The following is a 15,819-nucleotide window of genomic DNA, read 5'->3' as shown; positions in this document are numbered from 1 at the left end:
TGGAAGTCATTTCAATAAATTGTTAAATACATGGGATTGGAATAACACTTGTAATACTTTTGGTAATATTCTACGGAAATTATAGCACATGTTTTCTAGAAAGCCCAAATGTTTTTCCTTATATGATGTGTATTATTATAACACTCCATCCACTTGCTCCTGGTCTGGCCCTTTTGGTAGATTTTAGAACCCTTTGCAGGCCTCCAGTCAAAAGGTTTGCCCACCCCTGATCTAGGTCCTTTAAGTGTTATTTTACTCCGTAGGTGCTTACATTTGTCTGAGCAATGAATGGAAATTTTTTTTTTTTTTTTTAAACATCGAATCTAAAATATTTTTCGTTTTTGGTGAAGCAGCCCCCAGGAAAAGCCCATGTCACCAATCTAGCATGCATCTTCTCCATCCCCTTCCTGCACACCCCCTTTGTGCACATCCCTGTAGTAAATACTGAGTGCCCCCCAGTGACCCTCCCAGTGATAAATAACTCTTAAGGTTAACTACGTTTGAAATGGAGCTGTAAGGTCATTATGGATCTCTGGAGTTTTCCTGACACGGCCAATATGTTATGCGACTTGCTTTTTAGGTGCGCTCGCCGGAGAGGCGAGGTGTGCAAGCAGCCTACAGCGAGCTCATGGAAAATGCGAGTTTTGTGTGTGCACAGATGGCTGATGGGAAGTCACTGTGTTTATCTTACATCACTCCTCTTTTATTTATTCATCATGGCAGAGAACAGGAAGACGGAACATTTCTGGCTGCGGCGCAGCATTATATACAGTGTGCAAAACAACTGTTTGATCGTCTGTTGAGTTTTGTAAGTTGCTCACTCACTAAGAAAATAACAATTTGCAATGTTATATGATTGTTTCTTGAGTAGCATAAAGGACAGATATTGGGAATTCAAATGATCTAAAACGCATTTGGGGCTCAACACATTAAAGCCATTGATTCTTGATAATGCGCATTTGTGAACTGAAAGTCATTTCAGGTCATAAATCCTCATCCACATCATAAAACTGACTGAGAACATACGAACAACCATTAAAAAAGTGGGGAGAAAATCATTTTTCCTGCTACTAGATTCCTCACACATTCTCCCATTTAAATTCTGCCTTGTGTCTAATTTTGGCCCGCTGCTCAGAACTTTCCTAAATTTGTCACTGATGCTCAAAAGTATAACATCTAAAAGTGCTTTTGATCACAGGCAGAATCCTCTTTCAATAATCCACACTGGTGCCTACTCTGAGCGCCGAAATGAGGAGATTAATGTCATGCGTGTACACTGTTATTGTACGTTTTGAACAAGAAAGCCAATTCGGAAAATGGCGACATACTTAGCATGGATGTGAGAGCAGCAAAAAAAAAAAAAAACTTTAACGTGGTAGTTACTTGACGATCTATTGTTTAAGATGAAAAACAAACAAACAAAAAAACAGACATTTATAAACGATCGAGATATGAAAACTGAAATAATTGTGACGATGTTGCTCCCTAGTGGAAAAAATACATAATTACATTTGAAAACAATTATTTGTATTATCCGCTGCATATGAATCAACGAGGTCAGTGTATCTTTTTTGAACATGCAGCATTTTACATAGTCATAAAAGGCAGTGACCAAGCCTTGAGGAAGTGCCTTGAGGACGCCTTAAATTCAACAGGCGCTCCTTGAAACGTAAATGTGTCAACTAACCCCACTGAAAAACAATATACTATGAAAATTAGTCCACTCGCCTCTGTTGGCGCTGTTTTCGTATCCACACTATTCAAACACTTCATTTTTCATTAAGTATTATTAAAACACAATGGCTTTTGACTCTGGTAAAATTCGGCCATTTCCCAAAGGTCTCGAGAACTTTTGTCATTCCATTTCAAACAGGCCGCGTCTGCTCTTCGTTCGATTTACAGTAGTGGTGAAACAGTGACACTCAGTGTCTAAAGCGAGAATCACAAGATAGTCAATCACGTTCAAACCGTCCGGGAAATAAGCACGACAAATACAACACAATATAAAACTCAATCCATCCATCCATCCATCCATCCATCCATCCATCCATCCATCCATCCATCCATCCATCCATCCATCTCTAGTTTTATTTTCTCTTTTAGTCCATTGCTGATTGAGCTCATCAAGTGAATGCAGAGTAAATATACAGACAATTTTACTATTTAAAATGTAATTTTCCTTTATTTCTTGCATGTTGTACAAGATTTTACACAACAGCACTCTTCGGACCAAAACAACGTTTTTGTTTTTTTTCACAATTAAAGGTTTATTGTGAAGAATACTGACAGTATTTCATTCAAATCATTTGAGAATTTTGACAAACGTAGCTCATGCTTTGATATTATTTAACAAGTCAAATAATTTTAATTTCAAACTGTTTATGCAACTTTTACGAAAACAATTTACGCATTTTATAACGCAAAAATTGCTGAATTCTCAAGAGACATTTTATAAATTTAAATTGTCCTTCTACGTTTGTAAACAGATTCAAAACAGTGCTATTTGTACCAAGAAAACATTTTATTTTTTTAATAACGTGTTTTATTTAAAAGAATACTGACAATAGTTGAAACGTCGTACTTACACAAAGCAAATTAATCAGAGGACGCAATACGGACACGAAAGAGCCTATACATGTCAAGAACAGTTAAAAAAAAAAGCACCATTTTATCAAAACTAAAATGCGACATTTTTATTTGGAGTATCAAGTAACACATGCCAAAAAAAAAACTTCATGATTGCTATGAGTTCCTTCAGGAAGTACGCCTTTTGCAAAGCTAAGGCACATTATTCAAGGCGAAAAAAAAAAGACAATACAACAGGAAGCGGACTATCTAGCGGACAAAGTTCTTTGGCACAGCTGCATGACGTGTGCGAGACACACACACTCTTTTTAACAACGAAGGAGACAATGTTAACAACACTATGTACAACATGTAATGTAAAAATGCTATAAATATGTCTAAAAACCACAGACGCCATGTACATTTTTTTGTACTTTCCAACGCGCCGACAAGTTCTTGTTGTGCGCTCGTTGATGTCAGTCTGTTGGTTGTTGGTCTGTGGGCAGTAGGCACAGTGCGACGCCTCCACCATTCTTCCTTCTCCTCCAAATTCCCCCTCATTCCTTCTTCCTCAGCACGATGTAAATGAGGCCGCTAATAAGGCAAAGCGGGAAGGCCACCCAGGCCAGAACATAGGCGTAGCCAAACTGCGACTCGGGCAGGTCGTCCGTCCTCATCACCGTGTAGATGATGGCGCCGCACATCACAAACAGACCTGGGATCAGCAGAAAATGTTCGGCCACGGTTTGCCCAAGGCAGCCCCGATTCGATTTTACGAGTACTCACTGGCCAAGATCTGGAAGATGGCAGTGAAGAAGAAACGTCCGCCCTTCACCAGTTTGAACAGCTGGAACACGAAAGCCACCAGCGAGAAGAAGCAGAAGAGCACGGATAGGATCATCAAGGCCTGCACTGCCTGGATCCAATCTAGGAGACACACAACATTACATAATCATGTTTTAACATCCTGAGACCAAGTCCCATTTATTTGTGTCCACTGGAGTGGACATCACTTTATGGTGTCAAACTCATTTCAATTCAGGGGCCATATCAGGTCAAACTTATTCTCAAATCGGCCGGACTGGTAAAATTATGGTATATCACTTAAAGGGACAGTGTGTAAGATTTAGACTGTTTTTCATTAATAAAGGAATAAATCAAATGATTGTAAATTTCATAAACTTGCAAATGAAAGTGTTCATAACGACCAACAGTATGTGTTAATTATAATCGTAGGTCTAGTTACCTTTAAATTATATTACATGGGGGTGGCACTTCTCTGGGGGCGGCCATGTTTGTTATGGCTACGGACAATGGTAAACGCAGCACCTGCAGCACCTCCGTAATAATAATTAAAAAAAAAAGGTCTTACACATTATCGCTTTAAAAACAATTAGTGTCAATTTTGTGTAGAGTTTTTGTTAAGCACGCCGGCCTGGTCCCTATTCTCCATGTATTCCATCAGTCAGGTGTAAATATATATCGTTGAAATATCGTTGAAAACACACACATACACATATATATATATATATAAAATACAATGAACTGCAAGTATCCAGTGGAAGGAAAGTGTCCCACTTCTTTTCAAGGAGTACAGTGAAGTGCAAAGATATTTAAATTGAACAAAACGATGCTGTAAATGTCTCTTGACATTGAGTGGCATCCACATAATGACATATAGGACAAAAAGAAAATTCACAAAGAAGTCCTGATATCATGGCAAATATGGAAGTGCTGTGTGCTAACTGCTGAGCTGTAAATAAAGTAAAATGAAAGAAAAACAAAAAAAAACCAAGACTGATTGTTCACAATAGAACACGAACTAAAGCCAAACATCTGGTAATGGCCCAGATGGCGACCGCCGCCCACATTCAACCTCTTCATGGCGTTCAAAGTATTTTACCTGCGCTCTAGATGCTAATGCTAACTCAAACTGTCACTAAAGTGGTCAGCAAGCTATTTGCCGCAATCATACAACTTTAACTTGTACGTTGCAGAGGTCATCTGGGCATTGCTTGTAAAAGTAGGAAAGCTTATAAAAGTAAGAATTTTTGTCTATTGATTATGGCGAGTGGACTAATTGGTGCAGTGTATTTTCACTTTTTAATGCTTCCAAAAATCATTTTGCAAGTAAACTAAGATGTAAAATTACATTTTAATTTACAAACCTTCATTGCTGGCCTGAGTGCACTGGTAGACGACATCATTGGTCAGGCAGTTGTACCACAGATCCTTGCTAACATCGTTACCTACAGTCCAGGCCTGCTCAACGCAAAAACATAGAAAAGTTCGTTATTATAAAAGTACGAGCGGCATGGGTACATAATTAACCCAATGTGCACTGTGGCACCCAACTCCCTATTACAGTGTACAGTTTATCCATATGGCAGCACCGTACAATAAAAAAACATACAATGTACTGTATGCTGTGTTGTTTTTCCAAAAAAGTGAAATAAAATATACTCGTTTCAATAACAAAAGGTTACAAAATAAATACAAAGCAGCGAGGGAATTGAAAATTTCATTTGAGACATGAAAGACTCAATACACGAATCCAGACTTACGCTTGCCGCAGTGGACACAATGAGAAGGATGAGGATGATAAGGTGCAAAATGAGCACTCCAAGCAGGATGAGCAGCATTTTCAAGTTTTCTACCAGGAAACAGACATAAAGGGTAACTTTAGACGACCTTCGAACAGACATGAATAAAAGAAAAGAAAAATCAATGTACTTGCAAGCCTATAACGATAGATGGCGACATTTCCTCACTTGAGGCGATCGACCGCAATGTTTACTTCTACAAGTATCCTCTTAAGTTTCTAACGTAAAAAGAGCAATCTACGAAAAAATGTATATATATTTAAGTGTTACATTCCAACAGTACTTAAAGGTAGGTAGGAAAATATAATCGTGTGATTACTACATCAAAAAGGAGGTCTAGACAATAACCAAGTCTAAGTTTTGAAGCGGAAAAATGTGATGGCGCCCGCCAAAGAGTCTGCATGGAAACACGAAACCTACTATGGAAACCCATACAAACATTTGTTTTCATCATATAAGAACGATTTATATAATCCGACCAGTGTTTAACGAGATCCAAAAAGTTTGCGATCAAGTCCAGAAATAGAGAAACTTCCTGCTTGCGTGGTTAGGAAACATTCAAAAAGAAGAGAAAAAAAGAAGACAACAACAGAGTACTAAAACGAGATAAAAAGGTCCTGTAATTAGTCCAAACTTACAATAAGTCAACGTGTCCGTGGAAAAGGGAAAAAACTGAAAAATAGTTGAGGTCTCAGCTCCTGTCGATCTCCAACGTCCTCCTCGCTCGCCGCTATTCCAGATGTGGCTCTCACGCCCCACTCGGACTTTTTCTGAGCCGGAGAACACCGCCCTGTAGAGACTTGCACGTCACCAAGGAGCTCACTCTACTCCAATCCACAACTTTTTTTGTTTTTCCCTCCCCCTCTAAACTTCTCTTCCCGCCCGAGCAACTCATCTGGATTGCACTCTGAAGAATTTGCGTGTTCCTCTATGTTCTCCATTATTATGCTTCCATTAAAAACACATTGATATGAGTCAAACTGTCGAATTCCTGCGTTATCAGTCATGCACTTGAGGGACAAAAAAACTGTCTTTCTGGCCCTTGGAAATTAGGAGAGGGAGAGAGAAAATAATATCAGCCCTGGACAGCAGTTTTACCAAGCGACATGGAAATAATTGTTTAAACATCTTGAGCATGACATAAAGGCCAAAAAGTAAAGGTTTTATGGACCTATCCAACAAACTCAATTCCAGAGCTCCTTCAGGATTTTAACAAATTCCCAACGAAGCATCTTCCCTAAAAGTTAGCAGGTAACGAGCTTCATGAAGCACCTGTGTAATACATATATATATATATATATATATATATATATATATATATATATATATATATATATATATATATATATATATATATATATATATATATATATATATATATATATATATATATATATATATGTAAATTTTTAAACCAAGAGCACCATCTAGCGGAGTAAAACACTAGTGCAGGCGCTTCATGAAGCTTAACTTTTCTATCACTAGTGGCAAGTATCCTTAATATGGTTAATAGTAGTAGTTAATATTATACCTTTTTGCCTACAAATTCTGATGTGGGCAAGGCCAGGGCTGGCATGATGGGCAGGTTGCCTGGTGAGCCGGTGTCTTTTCAGACATAGCAATTATTTCCAATACATTAATTTATTTGCAAAAGGCGCGGAGCTATATGGCGGTCAGGGTGGCCATGGCCGCACTTTTGGCCACCTACACGCCTAGGGGAACATTTTTAAAACTGTTATTTTTCTGCCATTTTTACATTCAAGCCATATTCTTATATCCTTGAAACACAAATTATTGATATTGATTGCATATTTAAATAACACATTTCATGCGTGGTACTGTATGTTAAAGATAGATGAATATATGCATGGATGCCAGTAACTGAGGTGTTGTGTCACCCAGGTCACCCCACAGAAAAAAAATTCTGACTACGGCCCTGAAGTGACAGCAGTAACTTTTGAAAAGTAATTTCAAAAGAATCTGTCTTTAGATTAACGCATTTCATTCTTATAGCCAGTGTCAATGATATGCATTATTTATAAACCATCTCAAGAAAAACACATGGCTGAAAAGTCGGTCAAGTCCGTCAGGCATGCATAAGCCAAAATGTAAGGGCCGAGTTCTTGTTTGTTTGTTTTTGTGCCAATCCAGCCCTGGGCAAGGCAGAGCGTTAAAGTTTGATGTTAAAATATGCTAACCATGAAATGGATCAAAACAAAATCATATAAACTACACCATCAAAGTAAAAAAAGGAATTTAACGCAAGTATCAGTCATTTTGGAGTAAATTCCTTCTTTTTAACCATATGACAATAAATGTGTATGAGGCACGGCATGGAGGTTGATAAAATGTTTCCTAACCATGAAAGTTAGAAAGCATAATAATCAGTCTTGTGGTTTCACGGATCAACACAAAATTGTCTAGGAAGAAAATAAAACACAGTCAATTCCAGGGATTGTATCAAGATATACTCTAAGAAAGCTACTGCAAGGAAATTTCCCTGGTTTTGAGAGTGCCTATGGCTTGAACTAAAAAAAACAAAAAAAAAATTAAAAAATGCTAATGACCTAGACTAAACTTTGTTCCTTCCCAAAAAAAAAAAATAAAAAAAAATAATAATAATAAAAAAAATAAAAAAAAAGTTAAAAAAAAAACTTAAAAAAAAAGTCTAAGTACACCTAAAATCTTTAACAAAAGAAAAAAAAACCAATATGAATCAACTTTCAAAAAATGTCAACTTGATGGTTGAAGGTTTATAGGTTACAGATTAGTCTGAAACTGAAAGAAGCAAAGTGCATCAAAGTGCCTGATCGGAAAAAAAAATAGTGTCAATTATTGTTTAAACTAGAAACATGTTTTACTGACTGAACAGTGTGATGCTGAAGAAAAAAAACATGAAATTACTAATATTAATAAACAAAAATTGATTTGGAACAATATCACACATGCACCAATATCTCAACCATTTTAAACTGAAGAAAAGGGCATTACACTTTTTTGTTTGTTTTGCTAAATCACAATAATCAATGTGATTTGAAAAAAAAAAAGTTGACAGCAATTTAAAAAATCTATCACACGTCACACTTTGAAAATGTGAACTCCACTGCACCACCTGGTGCTGTGAATGTGCAATTACTTTTCAGAAAGCAAAACTGACCTAAGAGAACATTTTGATAGCTGTGCCTTTTTTTGGTTGTAGCAATTTTTACACAAATGCCCTCTCATTAGACCATGACACATTCCACATAGTTATATCAAGTGTGAATTTGAGTTTATATGATCAAATCAATGTAATAATTTAATTTCATGAAACCCCAAACTTGTCAGCCACAGAAAAAAATTCCAGCTAGTCCCTGTTTACACATGTGTATGTCTGACGAACGGTCGGTCTCATGTATTTCAGGCTAATGAAGGTGACTCCTCAGCCTTTATCAAGCGCACATGTCCAGCCCTCAAGAGGCCCCGCGCAATACCCACAAAGCCTAGTTACTCCCTCCCAGAAGAAAAAAAAAAAAAAAGAAAAAGGAGGGTTGCGCCAACACGGGGGAGTTAACCCAGCGCATCTTGTTTTGGTCACACTACGCTAACAGAGCTGTGACGTTGTGGATCCTAAGCACATTCCTGCATGACAAGGCCCCAAAACCAAACAAAATCCTGGCGGCTTGCCAGTCGCGCTGTTTTGCACCTTTGGCTCATCAGGTGGATTCCTGCGGTGTGTGTGTGTGTGTGTTTGTAAACAGAGGTGGAATGTGTGGAGTGCTGGCCGGACTGACTGTGGGTTGTTAGGTCGAGACGGTGCCCTACGTCCTGCTATGGCTTGGAGGGGGCATGCAGCATGATGTAACGCTGTGCTTCTGCTCTGCACTGATGCAAGACTGCAGACATCCAGACGAGAGGCCAAGGCTGCAAACAAAATTGGTGTAAATTATAATCCAAACTAGAAAAAAAATAACAAATATCTGTATTGTATTAAAATATACAGTATTGGGACACCAAAGTTTTTATTTGACTACATACAAGGATAATGACAGATATATTGAACCCTCCTGAGAGGTAGCCCATTACTTTGTGTGCACTAAAGTGGACATTGGTCTATATCTTTTGAATCACTCAAGCTACTCTGCTAAGTCCTACTGTCCTCAACAGAAGATATCCTGGCCTTTCCCCATATGTCTTGCAATTTTCTGTGCTGTTATGCTGAGACATTTTTTATAGATGAGGTTGTTAATGAATCAAAAACAAAAACAAAAAAAAAGACTATTTTATTTCAATGTATTTTACTTTGGGGTGAGTTTGGAATTTAACAATACACTTGATTACCAACATTTTTAGAGGTTATGTACATTTTTATATGATGAATGCATTAAAAACAGAGTAAATATATTACAATGAAAAACATACATATATTTTTATTTGCATTAAACCATTCATTGCCAATGAATATGAATCTTTGTCTTCTATAGCCTTTATTGGCAGTGAATGAGTTATCATTTAAATTATAAGTATAAATGTCTTTGACAAATACAGGACTATCTTTTATGGGGAAAAAATGCAGTAAAATCAATGCTTTAATGCTAAAATGAATAAAATTTGTCTTCTATTTATCTATTTTTTAAATTAGTTTTGTATGGCATTTACATGCAATGATATAGCACATTTTAAATCTAAAGTTAATGATAAAAATGTAAATAAAAGTGTACTATTTTAATTTACTATCCAGTGTATTGGAAGGTTGATTTGATTCACCATGAATTAATTTAACTAACTCCAGGGTGTTTTATTTAAAGGCAACAGGCCTTCATGAATACTACACCAAATAATAAATAATGAATAATGAGTAAGATTTTCTTTTCCGTCTCAATATAAATAAACGTTTTGTGGCATTAAATAGACATGATGCCGCTCAAATTGTTATAGCTTTCTGTATTAAATATGAAATGGTGGCCCAACCAGTTAGGTATATTTATTGGGATTTAAAAGTCATATAAAGTAAATATTCCCCAAACTAGTTTTTTTTGCAGCTGGATTGGAAAACAAGAGAATTGCTCATTCTGTTTTTCCTGGTTTCCAGACACTTGTTGCTAGGCAGATTTTGTAGCTGTCTGTTCAAGTTATCTGATGTTTAATAAAGTAATAAAAGTTATTTGTGTTAATTTTGTAATCAAACAACCACTACAAACCAGGACCACATTACTTTGACTGTCAATATAAATCAAAAATGACTTTGTTTTCAAAACACAACTTTGAAAATGTATACCTAATGAAATGTCTGCTAACTTGTGACATTCTATACTTCCCATATGCAAGCTGGATAACGTCATTTGTTGCTCAAAGCTATTGTTAGTGGTTTTGGTTACAGTATAAAAATCCCCCCGACCCCCAATCCCATTGACTGACAACACAATTGCTCCAAAGCAAAACACGTCTGGAAGTAACTAAAGTCGGAGTCATTGTGAGGAGAAATCTGAAGCCGCCACGCCTTAGCATATTGTGGGATTTGGGCAAAGTGTTTGGCCAGTTAAACAAACTGCTTGTTGTGTCACGCAAAGACTACTCTTTCTCTAGTTCTGTTGAAATGATTACCTCGAGCAAAACAGCTGACCCCAAACCGAAGCACGTCAGAGGCGTTGTCACTTTTATCTATGAAAGTCCAAATTGTAATGTGCTGTGCTCTTACTGGAATCCTTCTTCAAGTGCATGAACTCTATCGGAAGGTGATTTGATGCCTCGGGTTCCTTCTCGCTAATCGGAATCTCTCGACACCACCTGACTGCACTATGGGTTTACATACGCAATACCGACACAGGCCATTAAGTCGACGGTGAGAATCCTGTCAAGTATGTGTGACACGGGTCTGGCATTGAGCCCGCATGAGTCAACGCTTCGGACTGGAGTCTCCGCCTGCAGGAGGGTCCGTATGAAGTTACTGTAGCTGCGGGATTAGATTTTGGATACAGGCCTAACTTAAGATGCACTAAGGATGTCTTTAGCAAAACAGATGGACTGCAGTGGGAATACTGAGAAATTACCCCCAAAAAATAACGCCCTAGTTAAGCTTCCACCTGTGTAAGGCAACACTATTTTATCCAACTGGAGTTGGACTCCACAGCTCATGGAGTCCAAATCCATGACTCTTTTGATTACATCCAAAATAAGTTTCGATGGTTAAGACTCCGTTCGACGGTTTGCTCCCTGGTTTAGAGATATTGATGTACATTCTCAGACTTTGGGTTCAAGGCAAGGAACTTTGGGTTCAAAGCAAGGACGTCACAGGTTGAAGTAAGTTTCACATCTGTTTGGCGGGAGTTTCAAAATCATTACATTCAGTGGTAAGTAAGAGTTTTAAGACAGAACTCTTGGATTCAAATCTTGGCTCTGGCTCTCCTCGGTGGAGTTTGGTGGTTTGTTATATCTGTCCTGCAGTGGTGAGAACCAGTCCAGGGTTTGACCTTGGTTCAAAATCAGCCGGGACAGGATCCTGCTCACAAGCAGCCCCAACTAACTGCAGACACAGCTTTACCTGCAATAGTTTAAACATTCACTGGTTTACCAGATTTTCTTCTCCCAAAGGGACATCAAACCTGTAACCACGAGAAGGCTAATGCAAAGAGCTGAAATTACTCTCAATTATGAATCATATATCTTAGCTTACTCTTTTACAGTTAGACCAGGGGTCTTCCATCTTGGTCTTCAAGGTCCTGTGTCCTTTATTTATTCATATGTCTCCCTGCAACAAGTCAACTGATTAAAATGATCAAGATGGTTTTCCACCTTCTTCAGACCTTGCTGATTGATCATTTGAATTAGGTATGTTTCACATGAAAGACATAAAAACATCCAGGAGATATGCCCTCGGGGACCATTGTTGGAAACTGCTGGTTTGGATCAATTTTGGTTACCTCATGTTGTGGGAACAAAACTCCATCGTAAAGCAAGGACCCCTTGCACTTCTAGCAAGAATCGTAGCCTTTGATCTGGCTCCCACCTGCAGGAGTATTACTATGGCTGCGGGATTAGAGAAGACAGTTTAATTGGGCTTTGGATCAAGGCCTAACTGATCTCCACTGAACAGCTGAACATCTCAGGTAGAAGTCACTTTCACATCTGTTTGGTGAAGGTTTATCCAGAAACAGTGCCATCAGGGGTGAAAAAAAATTAGAGCAGTGGGCTGGTGTTTGTGCCTTACAGTAAAGAAATCCTGGATTGAAATCTTTGTTTCACCAGTTCACCAGAAACCCTAGGGTAACATACAACCAGCGATAGACATACAACGTTTCTCTTATATCAAGTGGAGATCAAAAGTGGAACCATGAGAAGGACGATGCTGAGAGCTCAAATTACTGTCATATGACCTTACTCTTTTATCGTAGGTTCGTGATAAAATACAGAACATTTAGACAAACTCGGATTGCCTAATGCTGTTGGAGTAGAACTCCATTGTAAAGCAAGGACCCCCTGTGATGCTAGCAAGAATTATAGCTTTTGATCTTGCTTCCACCTGCGGGAGGATTACTGCGGCTATGGGACTAGAGTAGACAGTTCAACTGGACTTTGGATGAAGGCCTAAGTGAGCTCCACTGAACAGCTGGCCTGGGCTAGTTTTTACTTAGGGGAATACAGAGGAATGACGGAACGCCCCGTTGACTCTTCACCATTGGTTTCAAAGTCAAATACCCCATTTTTTTTCTGTTGCAACTCCTAATGGGGACTCTTTGAAAGTGACAACACATAGGCTGTGGGCAGAGCAGATTTTGATTTGTGATGGGCAGGTATGCAGAAAATTCATCAAACCTTGTGGCAGCATCAAGTACCTGAGTGTATTGCTGGGCCTCCATCTGCAGATTTAGCATCTGCACAAGTCTACTAAATGAACCCTTGAGGGAATTGGGTAGACAGTTTGGAATTGGGCTGGAATTGTACTAGCAGAGCAGCTGGGAAGTGATACGAATGACGTAATGAATCAGTGATCCGTCACCTGTGGAAACCCCCGCCAAAGCGTACTGCAGTCATTTACGGGTCATACGGACATGCTTCTGCTCAGTCGTTTACTGCTCTGTGAAATAATCCAGGCTTATTTTCTTGGTTCAGGGCACAAGAGAGAGGAATAGCTCTTAGAACACCCCATTCCACAGGATAATCATTCAGGATTGTCTTTTTGAGGTATTCCTCAAACTGGCCATTTCTGATTTCAATCAGAAGACCAAAAAACATCCTCAAGTTAGGTCAAATAGTGCTAAAAGAAATTCTAGCGTAGGTGTGGACCCCTATTTCCGTGTCTGCAACTACAAGGAGGGTTCAGATTATTTTGAGTTTGCTCCAACTGTGCTATGCTTTGGCGGAATACATTAGACTGTTTGAAAATGGACTTTGGACCGAGCTGCACTGTCTTAGCGGAGCAGCTGGACTCAGCTGCGCCAGCCTTGGGAAAAGGAAAGAATGACAAAACACCCCAGTGACCCTTCACCTTGCCAAATTACAGTGCTGGAGCTGACTATGGGCCACTCCGACGCCAGCTAAATGGACGGACATTTTAATGAATTTGAGTGGAGTTTTCCCTGTTGATGAAGACTTTCCAGATGTGTTCTTGGGTTTCTGGTCTGTTGTGACCCAATCTTAACTCCTGCATCCTATCTTTAAGTTGAAAACTCACATAGAAATCATGATGTTACGTAAATACGAGCTCTGTGTTCTAATTGCCGAGCTGTAAATAAAGTAAAATTAGAAAGAAATACAAGACAGATTGCTTGTTATACAACATGGATCAAAACTGAATCTGATAAAGGCCTGATTTTGAAACTCTGGAGTGATCGAAGGATTTTACCTGCGCGACGAACCGATGCTAATGCTAATGTGAATACTGGTGTCGTGTAGCTACTACTTTCTGTCACTGAAGCGATCATCAAGTTATTTGGCACAAGTGTGGCAAGTGGTCATTTGGCCATTGCTTATGAACATAAAATCTTCGTCTAATGATTTTTCTTCGTCTAGTCATTTTTTAATGCTTCACAAAATCACCATGCTGGTGGGACGGATTAAACCCTCGTTGGCCAGATCCAGCCAGCGGGCTGTATGTTTGACACCCTGCACTAAAGTCTAGTTCTAAAAGCTTGACTAGACTTTGTTAATTTTGGGAATACAAAGGAATGATAAAACAAGCACAAAACAGCCACTCGTGGAATTGGTGGCCATTTTGCAATTTTTGAATTGAATTTTCCCAACACCATCGATGAAGACATTCCAGATGTCATCTTTGCTTTCCAGGATGCATGTGTGTGTGGCCCCCGGGGCCCGCACCACCTCGCCGTGCTAGTCTTTTAGTGTTTGTGTTTCGCCACTTAGCGGCTATCGGATAACAACCCACAAAACCACGTCTGAGGGGAGGTGCAGTAGTGGAACCCGTGTTTGAGGGGTTGTACACTTCCCGAGAGCACCGACGCCAAAACGGCCAACCTGAAGCTCCGGTTTTTAAAGCAGAAAAGTGGGACTTCGGCGTGTTGAAGCTCACAAACGAACCGTGACGGCAAGGAAAGCTTACAAGCAGCTCGGGTGTTGAATCAGATGGACAAGTCCGAACGGGGAGCGGTTTTCATTTCTCTCCGCTGAGCAATGACGGGCCCCTCCCTCCGTAGTCCGCGACAACATCATAAATCAGACACATACGGCGTGACCGCCGCTTACGTTATGTGGCACCGGGATGATCCCGAACATGTGCTGGCCATTAGCCGCTGGCTTCCTGTTTGAAGCGATGTCATCTCGACAGGGCCGGCCAGAACGTGACCTCACGATCCGAGAAGCTGCGAAGGAGTTTGAATATAATCAAAGCGGCGCTCTTCTCAGATACATTCCAGTCAGTTTGGAATTTCTTTCCAAATTGTTTTGAAACAGACACCTTGAGCCCAACTACAACTCCCTCCCAAAGCAGCCCTTGTCAGCTCGTTATCACAAGTTTTGTTTTGTTTTTTTTATTCATTCCAGCGGCCTCTCCCAGAAATGTGCCTGCATTCTTTGGACAGCCAACGGCTGTGATTGTGCACATAATTGACATTTACGCCTCTTTTACACAGAAATTGCACATTAGCCAGTGATGTCAACAGTACTATCTCATCATACTTAAAGCTTGTGCAGCATTTTGATCATTTTTGGGTCATTTTCTTCCATATCATTCTTGTTCAATTCTTCAATCAGTCGCTCCATTTTGAGCAGTGATACGTTGTTACCAACTGGGTGAAATTTCATCTCCTTGGTGTTTTATTTTGATGCTATCCTTTTGATGTGAAATGCCATTGATATAAAAAAATCAAAGGATTGGAAAAAATACCGCACATGGGTTAACTCATTCAATCCCAAAGATGTAGTCTTACATTTTTTTAAATGTCTATAGATTACGTACCAGATATTTATTTTTTTTCTATTTTTTCCAATGTTTTTCTTTTTTCAAATTTTCTGGTTCTAAAAATAATTCGTACTTTAGTTAGGTACTGAAGTAATCAATTACTTTAGGGGGCAATCAATAAGTATTCAGTTACTTTATGTGTGGTAATTGATTACTTTTAGTACCTTAGCACCAAAAGTAATCAATTACTAACCCTGGAGAAATTGATTACTTTACTACCTAAACTAATCTATTACTTACAACTGGATTTCACTTGAA

At 39.0% G+C, this 15,819-nt stretch overlaps 1 protein-coding gene across 2 annotated transcripts; it reads right to left on the bottom strand.

Moving 5' to 3' along the window:
• Positions 1-2,500: 2,500 nt before the first annotated feature.
• Positions 2,501-5,973, bottom strand: LOC148410259 (peripheral myelin protein 22-like). 2 transcript variants are annotated; one of them, XM_088438029.1, is made up of 5 exons: positions 5,807-5,973; positions 5,130-5,218; positions 4,734-4,827; positions 3,352-3,492; positions 2,501-3,280 (listed from the first exon to the last, which is right to left on the bottom strand). In XM_088438029.1, exons 2-5 carry the CDS (start codon positions 5,205-5,207, stop codon positions 3,123-3,125), a joined length of 471 nt encoding a protein of 156 aa, XP_088294155.1. In that variant the 5' UTR covers positions 5,208-5,218; positions 5,807-5,973; the 3' UTR covers positions 2,501-3,122. The 2 variants fall into 2 exon arrangements, with proteins under 2 accessions (XP_088294155.1, XP_088294156.1); XM_088438030.1 differs by having other exon boundaries at positions 5,130-5,256; positions 5,807-5,938.
• Between the last annotated feature and the right edge of the window lie 9,846 nt (positions 5,974-15,819).

Source organism: Hippichthys cyanospilos, chromosome 16 (assembly GCF_059441005.1).
Source record: "Hippichthys cyanospilos isolate Australia breed blue-spotted pipefish chromosome 16, RoL_Hcya_1.0, whole genome shotgun sequence".
Classification (NCBI taxonomy): domain Eukaryota; kingdom Metazoa; phylum Chordata; class Actinopteri; order Syngnathiformes; family Syngnathidae; genus Hippichthys; species Hippichthys cyanospilos.
This window is presented reverse-complemented; position numbering and strand designations above follow the sequence as displayed.